The 20,880-nt window shown below is 41.0% G+C and overlaps 1 protein-coding gene across 2 annotated transcripts in view; it reads left to right on the top strand.

Annotated features, from left to right (window-relative positions):
• The first annotated feature begins 381 nt into the window (after positions 1 to 381).
• The window catches only part of ZBTB44 (zinc finger and BTB domain containing 44), a 29,326-nt gene continuing 8,827 nt past the window's right edge, over positions 382 to 20,880 (top strand). The window contains exons 1-5 of one of the 2 annotated variants that reach the window (XM_072156730.1): positions 382 to 716; positions 10,820 to 11,878; positions 15,824 to 15,908; positions 17,497 to 17,660; positions 18,456 to 18,756. In XM_072156730.1, the coding sequence (XP_072012831.1) occupies positions 10,882 to 11,878; positions 15,824 to 15,908; positions 17,497 to 17,660; positions 18,456 to 18,756 (1,547 nt within the window). In that variant the 5' untranslated portion in view covers positions 382 to 716; positions 10,820 to 10,881. The remainder of the gene's footprint in view (positions 717 to 10,819; positions 11,879 to 15,823; positions 15,909 to 17,496; positions 17,661 to 18,455; positions 18,757 to 20,880) is intronic. The other variant, XM_072156731.1, reaches the window with a different exon arrangement.

Below are 20,880 nucleotides of genomic sequence, written 5' to 3'. Positions count from 1 at the left end.
AATACAATCTCACAAGAAAATGGCGAATATGAGTGTTTTCACCAATTTCACTGCATTTGAAATCTTTTCCCGCTTCCCAGTACACGGCATGGGATATTAAATACCAGCACTATGAAGGGAAAATTGTTACGCAGAAAACAAGCCGTCACAGTGCTCTATACGTGGAAAAAAAAAAAAAAAGTTATGGATTTTGGGAGGTGGGGAGAGAAATATTAAAACGCAGAAACGAAAAGGCCTGGAGATGTATATGGACATTAGATTGCCATTTACCACTAAATCCCGCTTTTAACGCATTTTAAGAGACTCGAAGGTGTATCCAGGCAACCGAAAGAGCCAGACAATCCCCGCCCACTTTTTCACGTCACTCTGCTCCCCCTTCAGTCGCGCTGCATTGTGGGACACAAACAAACTGATGCGCTGTCCTCCCCTTCGCCCCCCGCCACTGAAAAGTGGAAGATTCCGAGCGCCTAGGCCTGTGAGCGCAGACACGCAGACAGAGTCCGTCGAAATCGGCGTGCACCAAGTGTTTGGCGCCGGAGGGGGGGAACGGGACGAGTAGTGAATGCAGCGGCGGCCGCCAAGAAAGGAGAGTGTGTGAGCTTAAACAGGACGCTGCCTACCTAGGCCCGAGCCGCTGCCTTGCGGGGGGGGCTTGGGCCTGTGAGACGAAGAGTACGCTGGGCGCCTTATAGGCCACACGAAACTTAAGCTGGCAGGTAAGTGGTAATCCGGTGGTTACGCCGGAGCTATGGTTTACGTATGGGATGGGCAGAAGGAATTAACGTGTCTACCCCCTCCCCCCTTATATCCCCTACTGCCCAGGTGCGGAACCTCATCATGGGGGGTGGGGGCTGCTCCCGCCATTACCTCAGAGAGCTGTATAGAAAACATGCAGGACGAATTCTATACACGTCAGCTATTATATTACTCAAGCTAAACTTCTATACATAGCCGTCACATTCCTGTGCATTCATTTACCTGAATAGAGCATACACAAAACTTTGTATAACTATTTTATACCTGTATATACCATGTTATATATAGCATTTATCATGTACCTGGGTACACTGCCTGATACACTTCCTATACCTGTATATAACATGGATCATGTACCTGCGTACCCTGTCTGATACACTTCCTATACCTGTATATACCACGTTATATATAGCATTTATCATGTACCTGGGTACACTGCCTGATACACTTCCTATACCTGTATATAACATGGATCATGTACCTGCGTACCCTGTCTGATACACTTCCTATACCTGTATATACCATGTTATATATAGCATTTATCATGTACCTGGGTACACTGCCTGATACACTTCCTATACCTGTATATAACATGGATCATGTACCTGCGTACCCTGTCTGATACACTTCCTATACCTGTATAGAAAAGGGATCATGTACCTGCGTACCCTGTCCGATACACTTCCTATACCTGTATATACCACGTTATATATAGCATTTATCATGTACCTGGGTACACTGCCTGATACACTTCTTATACCTATATATAACATGGATCATGTACCTGGGTACCCTGTCTGATACACTTCCTATACCTGTATATAACATGGATCATATACCTGCGTACCCTGTCTGATACACTTCCTATACCTGTATAGAACAGGGATCATATTCCTGCGTACCCTGTCTGATACACTTCCTATACCTGTGTAGAACATGGTTCATGTACCAGCGTACCCTGTCTGATACACTTCCTATACCTGTATATAACATGGATCATGTACCTGGGTACCCTGTCTGATACACTTCCTATACCTGTATAGAACAGGGATCATATTCCTGCGTACCCTGTCTGATACACTTCCTATACCTGTATAGAACAGGGATCATGTACCTGGGTACCCTGTCTGATACACTTCCTATACCTGTATATTACATGGATCATGTAACAGCGTACCCTGTCTGATACACTTCCTATACCTGTATAGAACATGGTTCATGTAACAGCGTACCCTGTCTGATACACTTCCTATACCTGTATATTACATTGATCATGTACCTGGGTACCCTGTCTGATACACTTCCTATACCTGTATATAACATGGATCATGTACCTGGGTACCCTGTCTGATACACTTCTTATACCTGTATATTACATGGATCATGTACCAGCGTACCCTGTCTGATACACTTCCTATACCTGTATATAACATGGATCATACAGCATATATATGATGGGGTTATGTCATATAACGCTATCTAATACATTACCTATATGACATTTATTATGTACCTGTGTACCCTGTCTCCCTATACCACTTCTTATTCCCGTGTGTAATATCCATCATTTACCTGTGTACCCTCTCTCCCTATACCTCTATTTAACACAGAACACTTTGGGGGTCATTTGTGGGTTTTTTTGCTCATTTTTTGGTGTATTTGGATATTTGTGCAATCATTTGCAATTTTTTGAACCACCCAGAGTCCCAAGCAAACGTATGTAATAGAATGGTATGCGTAGCGTAAAAAAACCTAAAGGTTAAACAAACCCAAAAGAAAAGAACAAGATGGGCACAAAGTACCAAATTAAATGTATCATCTATTGAATACCAGTATATACCACATTACATATTGCATTTATCATGTACCTGCGTATCCTGTATAATACACTTCCTATACCTTTATATACGACACATTATATATAACACTTGTCATGAACCCTGTATGTATATATCATCATAACATTTATCGTACCTGCATACACTGTCTTATACACTTCCACTTAATACTACACATACAACACATCTATGGTATATTCATGAATACTATATATGTCCTTTACCTGTACATAACAGTTCATATTGTTTTATGTAACATTTATCATATACCCGCGTATACGATATAATATTGGATACCCTTATATACTATGGGGGACATTTACTATGGCGTTTCTGCCAGTTTTGTGGTGCTCTCACCACATGTTCTGCTCTCCTACCTATTTATTAGCTGTCGGGGACAGAAAAAATGACTTTTTCCGTCTGCTCCGACTCTTCTCCGAAAAGGGGCGTGGCTTTGGCGGAGTGGAAACTCAGACAGAATTAATATGTGTCACAGCCATTTTTGGGCGCTGTAAACTGGCGGAAAGTAGACCAAAAGAAAACTGGTCTAGCAGGGACTGTTGGGCACATTTCTGGTGCTTGGGACAGATTTTGGTCCCAGGGACAGAAAATGGGCTCGGGGACAGAAATGTCTCTGCACAGCTCTACAATATTAAATGTGTGTCTTCTTTCCGAGTGCAGGTCGGTAACAAAGCCAATGCAGACACCGACACTCTAAGTAAATGTCCCCCTATATGTCCTATACCTGTATATGACACGGCTCATATGTGTACAACACAGATCAGGTAACTGTATATAGCATTTTTTGTTTACCTGCATATATTGTATAATACATATCTTATACCTACGGACCACAATGTTTATTACTGTATATTGCACACATCCTATACAGTAACACTCAAATTTCTGTACACAGCAAACATGACTCATCGTATGCCTGTGTTAAAAAAAAAAATCCTCACAGAGCTGCAAAGTCTGGCAGGAATAGGACCTGCTCTATCATTTGCGGCTCAGGCATTTGAATTGGCCACGGCATACTGCCCCAGTCCTTTTATACATACATGTACATGAGGCCTCACACATTGGGCTTGGTGAGGAGTTAACTCCTGAACGCTGATACATTTAGAAACGCTTTGAGAACTAGCAACACGCAGCTTGTCTTGTTAACTGGCAAAACAAGTGTTATTTGTTCCTATGCGCAAAAGTTTTGTAGTTCCTCCCCGATGTGCCTGAATTGCATTTCAAAAGCCAATACATGCGCTATGTGTGATCGTCACAGCCTGTAATTGTAAATTATTTATATACTAAACAAGTGTACCCCACATATTATGTATATCTGTATGTATAACATTCAGGGCTTATTCATCTACTAGTATATATTTCACACATGTTGTCTACAGGAATAAGGGGTGATTGTTGTATTTTGGATTGCTGGGCATAGAGCCGTAAATAACATCATTACGATTTGTCCGGTTCTACATGTATCATAATTCAGTTTAAATACAGAACACAAAAACTCAGTAGCGTAATAAATCCAGATCTTACTCCGAACCCCCAGTTTTGTGTTTCCCCTTAATCTTTTCTAGCCTTCTTTTGGAGTGTTGCAGCCATTCACTATTGGCCCCCCTCTCTTGTGTTCATCAATGCAGCAATGCATTATGATATACATAAGCCCCCATGTAAAAGATGTCTGTGCTGCTGTATATCTGAATCCTACGGTCCTATACAGTGTCTAGTGTAGACACTTATTCATTACAAGTTGTACAGGTGACCCTTGTTATTATTCCAAATGGACAGAGTGTTTCAATAATGCTTTATATTCTTTTTTTTTTTTTAATCTTTTCATTGTGCGTATGTTCTGCAGTCATATCATTTTTGTGTTATATTAGCATGCCGTTAACGGTTGCATTTTGATGCAACAAATAATGTGGTTAGGCAAATCTCCTCTCCTTAGCTGTTGTATTGCGTTTCAAAATGCAATGTAAATGCCCGATGTGAACGCAGCCTCCAGTTTTTTTCCATCAGGTCTTGCATATTGTGTTGTAACAGGCCTGTTGTAGGAGCAGGCAAGGGCATGCGCTTATACCATAGGACTTCCCCAGTCCTGAGGAAGAGGTAAATTCTCCCAACAATTTTTGGGTCTTGGGAGGCATGCCTAAAATTTTACAGAACGCATGCATGAGAAACAGGGGTATCAGCACCCCTGGACAGTCCATTACCTGCAGAGGAGTTGTTTGGATGCTATAAACCCTTTACCTAGCAGATAATGTGATTCTAGTCAGAACATTACCATCTGATTATTACTTTGCTGACTCTCCCAAGTTGTCATCAATGGAGGGATGAGACAGCGGACATACATGACGGTATTTGTGTTTCATAATGTAGAGCTCACGCACAGGGGTGGGACTTGGCCACATCGTGTAGGCATTTCCATTGAAACGCATGTGATTGTTAACCAGCACCTGTGACCGCATCCTGAGGCTGCGTTCACACGCTGCGTTTTGTTTGCCGTTTCAAACAGTTGAAGAGGAGATTTTCCTAATAACATTATTGTCAACAATGCGGCAACAGTGTTAACACATTTGTTATTGTTTTGTTAACACATGTTTATTCACGCTTTAACACACTTTTGAAAACGCAATACAGGTGGTCCCCTACTTAAGAACACTCGACTTACATACGACCCCTAGATACAAACGGACCTCTGGATATTGGTAATTTATTGTACTTTAGTCCTAGGCTACAATGATCAGCTGTAACAGTTATCAGAGGTGTCTGTAATGAAGATTTAGTGTTAATATTGGTTCTTATGACAATCCAACATTTTTAAAATCCAATTGTCACAGAGACCAAAAAGGTTCTGTCTGATAAAATATACTGTTCCGACTTACATACAAATTCAACTTAAGAACAAACCTACAGAACCTATCTTGTATGTAACCTGGGGACTGCCTGTAATGACAACAATGTTAATAGGCAAATCTCCTCTTCAGCTGTTTGAAAACGCATGCGTTAAAAGCAAACAAAGCTCAATGTAAGGGTGGTGACACGCGTGGCGTTTTTAGGCCGTTTTGGGGTCATTTTTAGTTGTGCGTTTTCAGAACGTAAAAAAACAAATTTTTTACAGATTTGATCAATGATCTTAATTCAAACTTGTCAAAAACGCACAACCAAAAACGGTCTAAAAACACCACATGTGTCACCACCCTAAACGCCATGTGTGTAAACGGCAACACACAGCCTATATCGGGTGAAAACGATACAGTTTGGTGGTTTGGCTGATAATAATCGGTAGATCAGTGGTCGTCATGGTGATCAGTGTCTGTAGATTTTTAGCTCGCAGTGGACACACTCCTGATATACTTTGTTAGTGGCTCAGGAGACCTCCCTCTCTGTACAGGTCATTGACCTTCATTGTAGAGGTTTGACTTTCTAGCCCTGGCTCTAAAATAGAAAGCAGTTCTAGTACCACACAGAAAATGCATGTGAGTTCCCAGTAGACCTGTGGACGTATGTCTTCTAATAGTCTGTGCTTTACCTGCTGCTTATTAAAGAGTGCATAGCACAAGTCCTCTGTAGAATTTAGTCACCATAGAAACCAAACTAGGACAGACAAGGTGGGCTCTGGCGCAGCACTCATACGTTCTCACACTAGTTTTCTGCATGCTTGTTCATGATATAAATGGATAGAAGGTGCCCCCCCCCCATGCAGGCGTGCTGCAGCCTGTGTGCCCAGTTTTGAAAATCCAGTTGTTGCAAAGACCAAAACAATTTTTGATGGAGTTACAATTCTAAAACCTACAGTTTTGACTTGCATACAAATTCAGGTTCTGTATAATTTAGAGTTGTTGCTCTGTGCATGTTATCAAAGATGTACATCATGTAAATGCCCTCAAATTTTCCCAGGCCTTGCACCCTGACTTTATGTTTGCATGTTTCCTGGATGGCCAGAAGTCTTCAGCCAGGGGCAGACAAGAAGAGATTGCCCTGTGTAATCTCCTGTAGAACCTTTGTGACATGTTCAACATTGGGTATTTTATATTCAAGTCATGTGGACTGTCTCCTATGAATTTGTGTGAAATCCATGTTGATCCAATATATGCCGATTCCCCACAGATTTTCTTCCACATTTTGCCATGAAATTATAGAGCATGTGGCCTCTTAATGAAAGAGGAGATCTGCAATACCAAATTGACATTCAGTGGATTTGTGGCTCCATTACCTGATCATGGGCAGGGAATCTATGGATTGTTAGAATATCTGTATAGGTAGCAGCATTATATTATATTACCAAGTTTCATTATTGTTCAAATAATAAAGGTTTATCTCCAGAAAAGGGACTGAGTGCATTGTGCTATTTTGCCCCAGGGTAAATGCAGTGGAATGTGTGTCCCTGGTGCTAGGCCCAGCCTCCGTATCGGCACACAGCCCCAGCTTCCTGTTGCTAACTGCTGGCCTGTTATGATGAAAGCTGTAGGAATGTCATTTGTGTGCCTTGTACCTGCGTTGCATATGGATGAGTTGGTCTTACAGGGTGGATTTCTCTCTGCTATGTGTCTACATCCCCTCTTTGCTGAAAAACTGAGTAAATTAACAAACTTGCTATTTTTAGAAGCTTTTTTTTTAATTGTTTTCCTCAATAAAACCATCAAAATAAACAACATCGCTGCAGTAGTGTCTCTGGGGAAAAGCTGTACTTTATCGGGCAAGTGTGGGACAGATCGTATTATTGTGGCTGCACCTAACATGTGACTCCACCACGTTACTAGTAACTTTTCCTTTTTTTTTCTTTTCCTACCTGATATTTTGTGTAATAACTGCGTAAAAATATGACTTGCCCGCATCAAAATATTACTTGGTGTTGTCCATACAGTGTTTTTTCTACTTGTATCCAGTCTAATAAGTCACTTCACTAACCTCAAGTAGTCATCTTGTACAAACCAACTCAAGAAGACCAATCACCAGAAATCTCCCCCATAAACCCTAAACAATACCTTTTAGTGGAGTGTAATAGTTCTCCAATAATTCCCTTTTTTATAATATTGCTGCCACCAATTGTGTAAAAAAAACAACTTTAATTTCATATTTTGCCTACTGACGTGAGTTCCCTGACCACCTCTGGCTGCTCACAATCCATACCCAGCATCCTCCTCTTTAGAGTTCCTGTGCATAGCTCCATCCAGGGACGCCCCATAACACTCACTCATGTGAAACAAGTGTATAGTTATCCTACAGCTCTTCCTGCCTTCTATGATACAAAACACATTAAGAATACTGTAAAAGGTTGTGTTACTGGCATGCTGACATTCCAAGAGCATGACATTTACTTACAGCGTAAGGTGGATGGCATGGAAAATAGCTCCAAAGATCCTTGACGTCTCCCAGAAGTAAGGATCTGAATTTGGACACATTTCTTGGCCTTTGGGTCAAGGGCTTAATATGCTCTTTTGCCAATTTAGCTCCTTTCATGGTTTTTATGTAAACATGGCACAATATACCCAGCATGCCAGCACTGAGGCTCACAGAAGCCAGGCTTATAATCACAGCACTGTTCTATTTTAATCTGACCAGCTAACACAGGCACGCATATAAATCCTGGGACTCAATGTATTAGCTACAGGAGAGGCCACAGCCCCCATATGATATCATGTATTTATGGTGTTCAACAGCAGGGGTCAAACAACTGAAAACTGCATATACTTTCAAAATATGAAGACGTTTCCCAAAAATATGCACTGAGAGTTGGCAAACATTAAGCATTTAGTATATCACCTGTTGATCATGAGCTCCATCCTCAATTTTAATCCACAGTGGCATTCACTATTCTGCTAGTGGAGACACCTTATGTCCTACATTATTCATTATCAATACATAGTACAGTACTCCAGGGCTGCACTTGTTACTTTAGCTGCAATGTACATTTATATACATATTACATTACTTATTTGTATAATCTGTATTATATTACACTTTTTCCTTCTTTTTCATTGTCAGCAAAGGCTTTTTTTTCTGGTAATGATTGTCATGATAAACCAGTCATGCAATGTAGCTGCACCGTGCATGTTGGGGTATAACTGAATAGTAATGTACACCACCAGCAGTTCTTCAGTATAATATAGGGTATTACTGAATAAGTATTGAATGCATAATGCAATGTCCCTGCACAGTGACTCCCCCAGCAGTATAGTGATTGCAGCTCTGGAGTTTAATACAGGATATAATTTACTATCCGTATAGGATCTGTAATATTTATTTACAAAGTGATTCCACTTCTCACTTTTAGGTTGAAGAGGACCTGTCACCCTCAAAAATGGCAATAGGAGCTGCTACTTAAAGTAAGCAGCTCCTAGTGCTAAAACAGTCCCAACAGTGTTATACTGCCAGCGTTATCAGAAACCTCCGATAATGCTACAAACACGTATTCATGAGGGGGTGGTCTGAGGCGCTTCCTCTTCTCTGGACAGCCATGAGTAAGAGTGCATAACGCACTCGAAACGCGTAGGCAAGAAACCTTAGTCTATACCGTGGACGCAGTGCTGGAGCGTATATAAGTGTACTCTTGTTTATATTGGAGCCAATAAAAAGAGCTTAAAGATTTTCTTCACTACCCTGCGCTGGATCGGTGTACTTTTTTCGGATTCTATAATGCTACAAACACCTATTCATGAGGGGGTGGTCCGTGGCGCTTCCTCTTCCCTGGACAGCCCCGCTTGCTCCATAGGCCAGCAGTCACCACCCCTAAACCCGCTGCAGTGTTAGTTGGCTTTATCGGAGGTTTCAGATAATGCAGGCAGTATAATACTGCTGCATCTCTTTTAGCACTAGGGGCTGCTTACTTTGGTAATCAGCTCCTAGTGCAGTTTTTGAGGGTGACAGGCGGAGGTCACGATAATGCCTTTACAAGCGTCCATGACGCATGTAGAGGCTAATTTACTCCCCCCAAAAATCACCAAGCGTATAAATACGCTTGGGGATTTTCCTGTTTAGGCACTGGCTGATGGCTCCAAATGGTGCCAGCGCTCACTGCGACCCGGATCTCAGCGTGCACCATCACCAGAGCCCCCTGCCAGGCCAATAGAAGGTCATGTGACCGGACATGCTACAGAGGCCGCGGGGAGTAGCTCCGCCCATTGCAATTCCACATGGAGTTAAAATCGGCTGGTTTCTGATGCTTTTTGCGGCACAATTTTGCTGCAGGTGGAGGGCGGAGCTCAATATTTGCATTGCAAAGGTTTTATTTCCACACAGTGACCCGCAAAAATTAAAGGGTTTGGCCACATCTGATTTTGTTTTCAATGTATGGCTTGGAGGGGGGGCCCTTAAAAAAAACAATGAAATGCATATATTTGCCTCTCCCCCCACTCCTGTTCAGTTGCCGTGCCGGCCATCGCTGCTGTGTCTCTGTTAACAGAGACCTGGATGTGCTCACAGTGCATCCTGTATGGCCAGTGTTGTGGTGCAGCAATGTGCAGTGATGGCAGTTACACATCATTACTATGGTAACAGAGCAGGACAGTTTGTTACATCCTCACTGAGAGCAGAGCATAAGAGGAAGGTGGGGTTACTGTGGGTCTTGTAGTTGCAGATTATGGCCATCCTGGAGATAACTCCTCCATAAAATTTTGTGACTGTGATTAATGACAGTAGCATTTTAATTCTTCATTATAGTGTATGTCGCCAACACTTTTACGCTAAAGGAAGCAACATTTTAAACATCATCTAATTGCATATTAGTTTGTATTTTACTGTCCCATTTCAATATGAATTATGCTTATTCCTGGAATATCCCTTTTTAAGTGTGTGTGTGGGGGGGGGGGGTTGTTTTTGTTTTTTTAAATCAAACGGGCCGATTTGGGACAATAAACCACCGGCCCATAAGAAACTATAGGTGGTACATCTATGCATTCAGAAAGTAACAACCTATGCCTCTGCCCACAAACCCAGTGCACTGCAAGAAATGGTGAATCAGGTGTTTATACAAAATCATTGCCTTTTCTGCCATGTGTTCTATAAGTCATACTGTGCATCTCCTCCATTGGCTAAAAAGCATCCATTTCTCCAGTACAGTAGCCTTGTTCAGCATTCTAAAAATAAAAATATTTACAGGAAAAAATATACATGCCGTACATTGTGATGAAAAATATTTCAAGCTCATTTTTCTAAGTTCTAATAGGATTATTGACTTGTATATGGTTTCTTGAACTGCTATTTTATTTTCCTTTCAGATTCCGAGTTATTGCACCTGTTTCTAAAGAGGAGGAAACAACATCTCTCCAGAAACTTCAGGATGGGGGTGAAAACGTTTACTCACAGCTCACCAGCGCACAGTCAAGAGATGTTGGGGAAGCTGAACATGTTACGTAATGATGGGCATTTCTGCGACATAACCATCCGAGTCCAGGACAAAATCTTCCGTGCACACAAGGTGGTCCTGGCAGCATGCAGCGAGTTCTTCCGTACCAAACTAGTTGGTCAGGCAGATGACAGTGCTCAATGCGTCCTGGATTTACATCACGTCACTGTGACTGGTTTCATCCCTCTTCTGGAATATGCCTACACTGCCACCTTATCCATCAATACAGAAAACATTATAGATGTGCTGGCTGCCGCCAGCTACATGCAGATGTTCAGTGTAGCCAGCACATGCTCAGAGTTCATGAAATCCAGCATTTTATGGAACACACAACAAGAGAAGGTTCTGGACACAGGACAGGAGAATGCCGGCAGCAACTTTAGAGATGGCAGCCTCTCACCAGTGTCTTCCGAGTGCAGTGTGGTGGAGAGGACCATTCCAATCTGTCGTGAGTCAAGGCGAAAACGTAAAAGCTACATTGTTATGTCACCTGAGAGCCCATTGAAATGCAGTACACAAACCAGCTCTCCACAAGTGCTAAACCCTACACCTTCTTACACAGAGGCTAGGGGTCAGCCTGTGGACTCGTCTCATGCTTTTCCATGGACTTTTCCCTTTGGCATTGATCGGAGGATTCAGCCAGATAAGGTGAAGCAAATAGAGTCCAGAACATTAGAACTGCCTGGGCCTTCAGAGGTTGCTAGGAGAGTAACAGATTACATGCCCTGTGAGAGCACCAAGGTCAGCTCTCCTCTAGTGATGGAAGACGATGTCCGAGTCAAAGTAGAAAGGCTAAGTGATGAAGAAGTGCATGAGGAGGTTTCCCAGCCTGTCAGTGCATCGCAGAGCTCCATGAGTGACCAGCAAACTGTACCAGGGAGTGAGCAGGTGCAGGAGGATCTACTGATCAGCCCACAGTCTTCTTCTATAGGTGAGCAGCATATGCCCCAACTTGCTGTCTGCAGAAGGGTTACATTGTGCAAATATATGGCTCATTATGTGCAGCAGCATACCCATTCATGACCCTGACCTTACAATTAATCTGTTCACTTTGCACATACAGGCGGACCCCTACTTAAGGATACCTGACTTACAGACAACCCCTAGTTACAGCCGGACCTCTCTGGCCACTGTGACCTCTGGTGAAGCTCTCTGGATGTTTTACTATAGTCCCAGACTGCAATGATCAGCTGTGAGGTGTCTGTAATGAAGCTTTATTATTAATCCTTGATCCAATTACAGCAAAAGATTTTGAAACTCCAATTGTCACTGGGACAAAAATTTTGTCTGGAACTACAATTCTAAAATATACAGTTCCAACTTACATACAAATTCCACTTAAATACAAACACAAGGAACCTATCTTCTAGTTTAGGAAGCATAGACTACATGTGAAAGAAGTTTATGTCAAAGGCTGCCACTATGTTTTTAATCTGTATTGTGCAGTTTTCAGTGGACTGTTTAGAACTGCGGTACTTGAGGTTAAGGTATCGTTCAGAATGCCACATAATAGTTGTCTAACAACCCTTCAGTGTGTGTAGAATACCTTTAGATGTGACCATGAGCGGCAATAAAGAAAACCTGTGACCACATTTTTCACAAATACAGATAGTGACAGGTTCCCATAGAGCCCTATTAACAGCCTTGTTATAGCTAAAAATTATTTCCCTCACATTCCCATAAAAGCAACTTTTTTATTTTAACTGCCATCAGATGGGGTATGTCTTGCTTGGCCATTACCTTCCAGCTTGTGATCAGATACATACATGAGGTAGATCATCACCCTGGTCAAATGACATATAACAAAGCTCTCTGTCTCTCTCTCTCATTTGAAACAGTATTTTTCTTCTAATAATAAGTAAACAGAGCTGTGCATGTTTGTAGTTGAATATTGGCAGACCGTCCTGAAGTAGTTCTATACAGCAGCATGTCCTAGCAATCATGAACAAGGAGGCAGGACTCCATTAATATCATTTGACTCATTTGCATACAATTTTTAGTACATGGAACAGGAAACCTGCACAACTCAATGCATCCAAATACTATTCATAGTGTAAGCAGGCCCACACACAAAAATAGCTACTGATCCATTAGAAAGAAGACAAAAGGAAGTGTGTATAAGGGCCAAAACTATATACAGAGTATATTTTTATTAATTTCATAACACAGTACCAAACAAGACACAATTTAAAAACATCTAAAAAGTACACCAGTACTTATTACAAAGACCATTGTATTAGATCCTAATAAGTCGATACATCACATTGCATCAATGAAGATCAATTTGATAATTATTGCCACAAGCCCCATAAATAAATAGCGAATGTGCAGAGAGGTGCTAGAAAGTTACCACATGTAACTGCTTTTAATACATGGAAAAGATGGCACAACCTCAAGAAATCTGGCACTCCGTATTAATGTATAGTTACCACACCAAAATGCTCAACGCAGCAGAAACAGGCTAGGTAAATATAAAGCAATGTGTAGGAATAACCCACGCGTTCCGTCGCAAGCAGCTACTTCCTGAATGGACCCCTGAGGAAGTGCCAGATTTCTTGAGGTTGTGCCATCTTTTCCATGTATTACAAGCAGTTACATGTGGTGACTTTCTAGCACCTCTCTGCACATTCCTATTTATTTATGGGGCTTGTGGCAATAATTATCAAATTGATTTTCATTGGTGCAATGTGATGTATCGACTTATTACAAAGACCACTGTATCAGATCCTAATATGTACTGGTGTACTTTTTAAATGTTTTTAAATTGTGTCTTGTTTGGTACTGTGTTATGAAATTTAATAAAAATATACTCTGTATATAGTTTTGGCCCTTATACACACTTCCTTTCATTTGCATACAATTTACTAACTAATTGTTTGTTTTACTGTGTGTGTGTGTGTGTGTGTGTGTGTGTATGTGTGTTTTATCCAACATTTATTTTTGGGTGGGTTAATTAAATGGCAGGTTCCTTTTTTAGCCCATGGGTGTAAAACTGAGTAGTATGTGTTTCATGTCCAGTACTCCTTCCAGTGTGCAGTATAGATACAATTATATAGAGTTACTATAAATGGCAAAGTTCAAGCGGCCATCTCTGTGGATGTCAGTATGATGTACAGATAACATCTAGAGAATGGATTAGTCTTGCGGCTTGGGCATGCACCTGCTCAGAGCACAGGATGTTTGTGATCTGTGCAAACACAAACCCCCATTCAAAACGCATGCAAAATCCTCTGTTGTGCCCACACCTGTCCTAGTCAGTGGCTCCTATCTGATTGGTTGTTCTATTACTTGCAGTACATTGTGTCGCCATCTTCTCATCATACCTGTCTGAACTATTTTGTTAAGGGTCTAGCTTATGGTCATGAATTTTGTCAATGAAATTTATTATTTTTTTATCAATGTTTTTCCCATTCTTTTTATTTACTATCCTGTGGAAAGTGCCTAACTTGTTTTGTGGGAAAACCCATTTAAGGCACTTGGTATTATACTAACCAATAATCTATACTCGGCTAGGTGAGTCAGGGGGCTGATGGCTGGATCCCGCACCATGCAGCTTCTCTGGTTGCAAGTAGATGACTCCATCCATTGTACCAGGAATCCAGAAAACTGCTTCAATTCATTCCCATTAATGCTGGGCCATAGGAGTTTTTACTGTACTCATTCAGAAAGGAAGATTCAGTCTCCTGTACAGCTGAGTGTTGCTTTTGGAGTACAACCGCAGCAAGGCTCCTTGTACCATGTGAGCCTCTTTACTAAACTTCTGATCCCGCCCCTGTAAAGTTTGGTTTCTCATTTAATTGAAGGGTTTTGTATTCTGGAAACCTTGCAGCGTGTCAGCCGGGGGAGGGGCAGCTGACATCATAGCCTCCCATTGTTAAGGAATGTTGCTCAAATAAGAAACTGTTTTGCCAAACAAGGAATTCTTTCTTTTTCTTATCGACCTTTGTACGTTTTACTGAATATTTTCCACTTTCCTCGTCCCTGTAACGTGGCTCCTGGTCACCACGGATGCTAATTCTTGGCAGCTGCTGTAAGATTTCCACACATGCATCAGTGTTGGGCACAGGACTTGTAGTGACATAAAGTAATATGCAACACAGTTTTTTTTTATATCCGGTATGAAGTCTCTATATCCGGTATGTAGTCTCAGAAACAAATGTACGACCCTAGCAAGAAGTTTCCTAGTGATTTCATGTGACTCCAGTATTTCTATTGGTTGTAGTGTAACCTCAATCCCTACAGATGCTGGTCATGCAATGGTTGTAGACCATAGGAATAACACTGTGCTTGGGGGACATGGTACGACGGAGTCCGACTGCAGCAAGGCTCCTAATCCCGCAAGTCTTATTGTTGTGTGATTGTCACATGAGATCCCATGCCTCATTCTCACACCCCTCTGTGTTATCACATGTTACAAAGTTGTAGCTCCCCTCCACATTTGCTGGATTGTTCAGTCTGCTGCTGGCCCAGGATTTGTTAATATTGTGTTCTGATCTTCGAATAGATTTTCTTCATTAGAAGCCGGTAGCCAGTCATGCCTGGCAGACTGTGGTTTCTTCCTAACTTTAAGTGGAATATGCAGAGGAACGAGGAAAAGGGCTAATATAGAAATTATTTTAGGAAAGACTATAAGTAATCTTTTTCTGCCATTCTTCCTCTTGGTTTTAATAAAGGTCCCAACAAAGTTTATAGTGCTCCATAGTCGTAGAGGAGGTCACCACCACTCAAGTTGGTAATGCATTGGTTTGGAGGATGACTTGCTCCTTTGACAAGGACATATGAGTGTAAATGGGCAGATTATTTCTGCAACCTCTGTTTAACATCTTATTCTTGATTGAACTGTGATAACCCATGGTTTTTGTTCGCTATCAACCAGGCTCCATTGATGAGGGTGTCGTAGAAGGCCTACCCACACTCCAGGGGACAGCCAGCAGCAATGTCCATGCAGATGATGATGACAGGTGAGTAACTCCCTCATAATTTGATAATGATCTGATATCTCATATTGGGCATTATTGGTACTGTAACCGTTTCCCAGCTCATTGAACTCTGCCTGATCTTTCTGAATACTTCTTTTTGGTATATTTCTCCTTCGAAGGAGATGTGTGAATTTAAATTTTGACTCCATCAAAACAGATAAACATGTATAACTGTTTTTTAATCTATTTTTATTTTTGGTTGTAGATTTTTAATTGTTTTCCCCTTTAGTTTATGTATAAGAGCTACCATCTTGCCTGAGCTCTTGTAACAGTATTTATTGATCTGCTTTACAGCAGCCTCCTACTCAGTCTACCAACATTTGGAGAGAGAAAGATGACGACCACACATTCACATATTACACAATGATCTATTGCCACCATGCTACATTAATAAAAGAATTTGAGATTATTGATCACATTTTGATTGCATAAGTCCACTAACCTCTTCAGTGACCTTGTTTTAGTTTGTCCCTACACTATTGGGTGCAGCATCACCTAGCGCCACAGTTGCTGCAGCGCAGCACCAGGGACCAAGACACAGTAGTCCCTCCAGTATTCATCCTGGGCCCCAATTGCTTTGTCCCAAGCAGCACCGCACCATTTAAACAGCAAATGCCTTGCAGTATTGCACCATGTGAACAGGTCTTGAATGCTCTGCATTAAAAACACCTGGTCCAAATGGGCGGAGTGCTGGTTCCAGGGTAAAAAAACCATGATAAATGAGGGAATAAAAATAGAAAGTATACCAACATTTGGAGAGAGAACAATTTGGACTGCACATCCACACATTACACAGTGATGTATTGCTGCTAAGCTACATTAAAAAAAACTGAGTTTTTAGTTAAATTCTATTCAAAATCAGCAATTGTCTCGAGCCAACTCATTGAGGGATATGGAGGGTTTTCTAGGTATGCTGTCTTTCGGTAGGAGGTGTAAACCAGCTGTGACATTATCATTATTAGTAGTGGCTGCGTTATTCATTACCATTAAAGCTAATTTTTATAATGCAGAAATTAATGAAGCAGGTAATAATAGTATTTATTATAATATACTAGACATATAAAAGCATTCGTGTCCCTGTTGTGAGCAGTGTTTCGGAAATCCTGTTGAATATCGATAAGGAAAGGAGTTTAAGGGACAGTCTATATTCAGATACGTATATTGATGCTTATTACCTTACTGCTGCGGCTGCCCCTCGCCCCGACGGGCGTTTCGCCTATTGCTTCCTCAGGAGGCGTTTCCTGAGGAAGCAATAGGCGAAACACAGTGATGTCATTATAAATTAAAACCAGGCATATAGGACTATTATCCATACTTCTTAGGTGCAATACCGGACTGTTGCTGTTGATTGTCTTGCTCCATCTATTCTTGGGGGATATATATATATATATATATATATATATATAATTGTATTTGTAAGTGTTAATTTTTATTTCATCAATTTAAAAACTAATCTATGAATTCCCTTTTGAGGTGTTTAATATATATTTAAGTAATCTACTGTCACTTAATAGCTGCCTCATTGAGATCTTTGTATCTAAAAATCAGATGCTATTGTTGTCTTCCTTAGATTGGAAAATGTCCAGTATCCCTACCAGCTGTACTTGACTCCTTCCACAAGCACCACAGAACGACCTAGTCCCAATGGACCCGACAGACCCTTCCAGTGCCCAACTTGTGGAGTCCGCTTCACCAGGATCCAGAACCTTAAGCAACACATGCTCATACATTCTGGTTAGTCTACAGATACTGAAGATAGTTCTATGTGTCTGTCATTGTCTATATTATATCTGCCTGTTGGGATAGTGTCTGTTGTCTGTTCATGACTCTGCTCCACATTTACAGCTAGTCACAGATGTTATGATGGTATGTTTTCTGACATACAAGCCCTGATATAATAGCAACTACTGACACACGGCTGGTAATTGCATTTATTTCCCCCTTTAGGGTCCACCATGCAAAGGGGTCGTGGATGTAGCATTAAAGGTGTGCGGCCGGCATCGAAGCACCTGCATACTCACTACACCACAAAACTTTTAGAATGGAGTCTTTGTAAGCTGCAGCATAATTCTAGAATTGTATGCCACTGCCTCACAGTATTCATCAGAAGGCCATAGCCTACTGGTGTATCTGGCACTGAAGGGGAGAGGAGTCCATCATTCACCTGTGCTCAAGCACTGGCATATGATAAATGTCCCCCAGTGATGTTATTTGGACCTACTCTTGCTCATTAACTCATTCTTGCATATAGTTCCATGTATTATTGTTGAACCAACAATGATACATGGATATATATATTTTAGAATGAGATAATCCGTGAGAGTAGGACCAAAAAATAAGACCTGTTTCTCACCATTTCACTTATAGCATAGTGGCTTTTTTGGTCAGTACTGTTACCCCACTACCATGTAATTGGAAAATCACTGCAGAGAGCCATTATGGCAGTTAACATTGACCAATAGATATAATAAATGTAGAATCTTCATTTATTTGTTACATGTGTTGATCGTACCTTTCTCTATTTCCTAGGAATAAAACCATTTCAGTGTGATCGCTGTGGGAAAAAATTCACTCGGGCCTACTCCTTAAAGATGCATCGGCTGAAACACGAAGGTAAACGCTGTTTCCGGTGCCAGATATGTAGTGCCACATTCACTTCCTTCGGGGAATATAAACACCACATGCGGGTTTCCCGGCACATTATCCGCAAACCTCGGATATACGAGTGCAAAACATGCGGCGCCATGTTTACCAACTCTGGAAATTTAATCGTGCACCTGAGGAGCCTGAACCACGAAGCGTCAGAGCTAGCAAACTACTTCCAGAGCAGGTGAGGTGCACAGCAAGAAGCCAGCAGACACGACCATAAATAACCAAATATTCTTCCCCAGCAGCAGTGGCCAGATCTCTATAAAAGCCACCCTACAGAGTCACACACCTCTGACATTGGGGTTATTGATCCTGTCCAGGGTCACTGATGGCGTCTCTTCAAGGGTCGGTCACATATAAAGCATTTGTTATATCCCTTGTATAGATCCAGTGTCGGACTGGGATACCTTGGGCCCACCAGTAAAATCTTCTCTCGGGCCCACCACAGCTATAAGTTTGTTACATGATATTACATATATTAATATAATTATATCAGTAGATAGGATAGTTAAGATGCTCTATGCTAAATATATGTATAAATTACAGAGAGGATACCTTTTCCAACATTACTTATGCAGGGCCTGGGGGCCTATCGGTGGATCGACCTGTTCAGCTGTGGGCCAGTCCGAGCCTGTATAGATCCCTAAAGAAAGATCGTATACTCTTGTAATAAATATTTTCAATTTACTCCTAGAAATATTCAGCTTTATACAGAGGAGTTTTAAATATAGATTTATATTGTATATTATCTATATAACGATAAGGTATCTTGGCCGTAGAAACCTGCTGAATTTGTTAAATGGGTTTTCCAGCCAAGTAATCAAATTTTAAATAATATAATCTACTTCAAAGCATCAGAACAGAAGTGTTGAGGGTTTCGGCAAACAGGAAAACCTTTCCAAAAGTTTAAAGGGTATATCCAATTACAGAAAGTAAATGTTATTGTTTGTATAATGAGAAGTTAACCCGTTTTCCAATATATTTTATCTGTTTCTTATACTCTTACTTCCAGTAGATAATAATCTGTCCATGGTCATGTGATGTCACAAAGGTGCATCGCGTTGGTATCACAGAGGGTAATCAAACGAGCCATGCACCTTTGTGATATCACATGACCATAGACAGATTATTATTTACTGGAATCCGCTTGTAGAATGAGAACAAGCGGAAATCTAGAAAAGTGGAAGATTTCATACAGAAAGTATATTTCATTATACAAATAACATTTATTTGCTGAATTCAGACAACTCCTTTAAGAAAGGATAGTTGGATCAAATGTAGTTTGCACAGATGCTTATACACTTGCCTGAATGCAGCCTCACTCTGTAACGGTACATCAGGAACACATTGCACATGATGCCATAATTCACCTCAGTAAGGCAGCTTTCATACAATTTTTTTTGCAGTCCATTTTTACAGACCTATATTTGGGGATAACTTTGGTCTCTTCTGAGTTGCATTCTCACAGAAGTTTTTTTTTCCTAGTGCTGTGTGGCTGTAATTTTGGGTCCTGGCATATATTTAACTGTTTTTGTATCTAGTGCCTACCAATTGAAGTCTATGGGTTTTTTTTCTGAATTGCATTCAGGTTAATACGTTTTTTGTGGACAATTTTCTTGTTATGTTGCTTATAAAGAATGCACATCTCCAGTAGATCATCACATGACCAAGGCTAAATAGAGGCAAGAAGCCAAAGCCAGAGAGCCTCCCTGATACACAAAAACATGTGACATATGGAAGACACCGTTTTTGCAGACAAGGAATGAAAAAAAAACATGACGCAAAAACACAATTTTAAACAGACCTACAAGCCTGAGTTTGTGGACCCGGTAAAAAAAATGTTCATGTGAAAGGGGCCTCATAGGGCTGACATTTGAGCATCTCCCCATCCCTTAGATTTAACATGGACTAGTTGAGGAGTAGAGCGTCTCATGTATACATAGTATTTGCTTTATTTTTAGCCCCCAACCCAGTCACACTTAGTGGGTTACTTTATTAGTATATTATAGTATATATAGTATGATAGTATATTATAGTGATTAGTATCTTTATTAGTGCCTTTTGTAATATGAGCTGGAGTAGCTGCAGCTTCTGGGCCTTCTGCAGAGATGGGGAATTCATATTCCCCATTTGATGACTTTTTAACTGGACCACCTTTTATATACCCATAGAAGAAAAAAGAAAGGTCTGTTTTTTTTCCTCAGGGATCCCGTTAATCTTGTACCTAAAACCATTAGCATATTGACTGATTCTCCTTCCTGCTTGGAGACTTGTTACTACCACAATTCTTGCTTTCTTCTTTTTA

This window comes from Engystomops pustulosus, chromosome 6 (genome assembly GCF_040894005.1).
Source record: "Engystomops pustulosus chromosome 6, aEngPut4.maternal, whole genome shotgun sequence".
Classification (NCBI taxonomy): Eukaryota; Metazoa; Chordata; class Amphibia; order Anura; family Leptodactylidae; genus Engystomops; species Engystomops pustulosus.
Note: the sequence above shows the minus strand (reverse complement) of the source record. Positions and strands in the feature narration are given on the sequence as shown.